Below are 1,217 nucleotides of genomic sequence, written 5' to 3'. Positions count from 1 at the left end.
CCTGGGTGCCCTCGGGTGTACCTGGGTGCCCTTGGGGTGTACCCTCGGGGTGTACCTGGTTACCCTCGGGGTGTACCTGGGTGCCACCGGTGCAGGCGCTGACGATGGGGCGATAGTGGGTGTGGGAGCAGCGAGGACACCCCTCGGCTGTCACCCAGAGGAAGTGGAAGGTGCAGCCGTCGCAGGTGCCCTCGGGGCATTTACTGGTGGAGACAAAGAAAAAAAAGAGGGGTGAGGTGGAGGTGACAGCACAGAGGGGACACAGCCAGGGGGATAGTCCAAAGTGGGGACCAAGTGCCCTTGAGGTAACTGTTGGAGTGGGGGACAAAAAAAGAGATGTCAGGTGGTGGTGACAGCCCAAAGTGGGGACACAGCCAGGGGGATACCCCAAGGTGGGTATCAAGTGCCCTCGGGGTAATTGCTGGGAGAGGGGGACAAAAAAAAGAGGTGTCAGGTGAAGGTGCCATCACAAAGTTGGGGACATAGCCAAGGGGATACCCAAGGTGGGGATCAAATGCCCTCGGGGTAACAGCTGGAGTGGGGGACAAAAAACGAGTGTCAGGTGGTGGTGCCAGCCCAGAAGGGCACAGCTGGGGCAATAGCCCAGGGTGGGTATCAAGTCTCCTCGGGTAATTGCTGGGACAAAAGGGGAGGGATCAGGTGGAGGTGACAGCCCAAACTTGGGGACATAGCCAAGGGGATAGCCCAAGGTAGGTATCAAGTGCCCTTGGGGTAATTGCTGGGGGGGACAAAGAAAAAAAAGAGGAGGGTGAGGTGGTCCACAAACACCCCCCAGCGTCCCCAGTGTCCCTCTCGATTTCCCCAGTGTACCCCCCTAGGGTCCCCAGGGTCCCCAAAGTGAAACACCCCAGGGATGAGTCCCTCCCTACCAGAAGGAGATGGTGGGGTCACCCTGGGGTCCCCAGTGTGTCCCCCCGGGGTCCCCAGTGTGTCCCCCAATGTCCCCCCCAATATCCCCAGTGTCCTCTCAAACACCCCAGGGATGAGTCCCTCCCTGCCAGAAGGAGATGGTGGGGTCACCCCGGAGTCCCCAGTGTGTCCCCCCGATGTCCCCAGTGTGTCCCCCAGATGTCCCCAGTGTGTCCCCCCCGATGTCCCCAGTGCCCCCCACCTGGGCACAGCCAGGGTGCCGGTGCCAGGGCGCAGGGGGTCGCAGCGCAGACGGATGGTGGTGGCTCGGCCACCACTGCAGGGCT

At 61.6% G+C, this 1,217-nt stretch overlaps 1 protein-coding gene across 1 annotated transcript in view; it reads right to left on the bottom strand.

Moving 5' to 3' along the window:
• Positions 1–55: 55 nt before the first annotated feature.
• The window catches only part of LOC103806788 (UPF0577 protein KIAA1324-like), a gene marked incomplete at both ends in the record, with an annotated part of 6,527 nt that continues 5,365 nt past the window's right edge, over positions 56–1,217 (bottom strand). The window contains 2 exon segments of the mRNA XM_009079498.1: positions 56–203; positions 1,133–1,215. Of these exon segments, the coding sequence (XP_009077746.1) occupies positions 56–203; positions 1,133–1,215 (231 nt within the window).

The sequence above is a fragment of the Acanthisitta chloris genome, unplaced genomic scaffold (genome assembly GCF_000695815.1).
Source record: "Acanthisitta chloris isolate BGI_N310 unplaced genomic scaffold, ASM69581v1 scaffold2590, whole genome shotgun sequence".
Taxonomy (NCBI): Eukaryota; Metazoa; Chordata; class Aves; order Passeriformes; family Acanthisittidae; genus Acanthisitta; species Acanthisitta chloris.
Note: the sequence above shows the minus strand (reverse complement) of the source record. Positions and strands in the feature narration are given on the sequence as shown.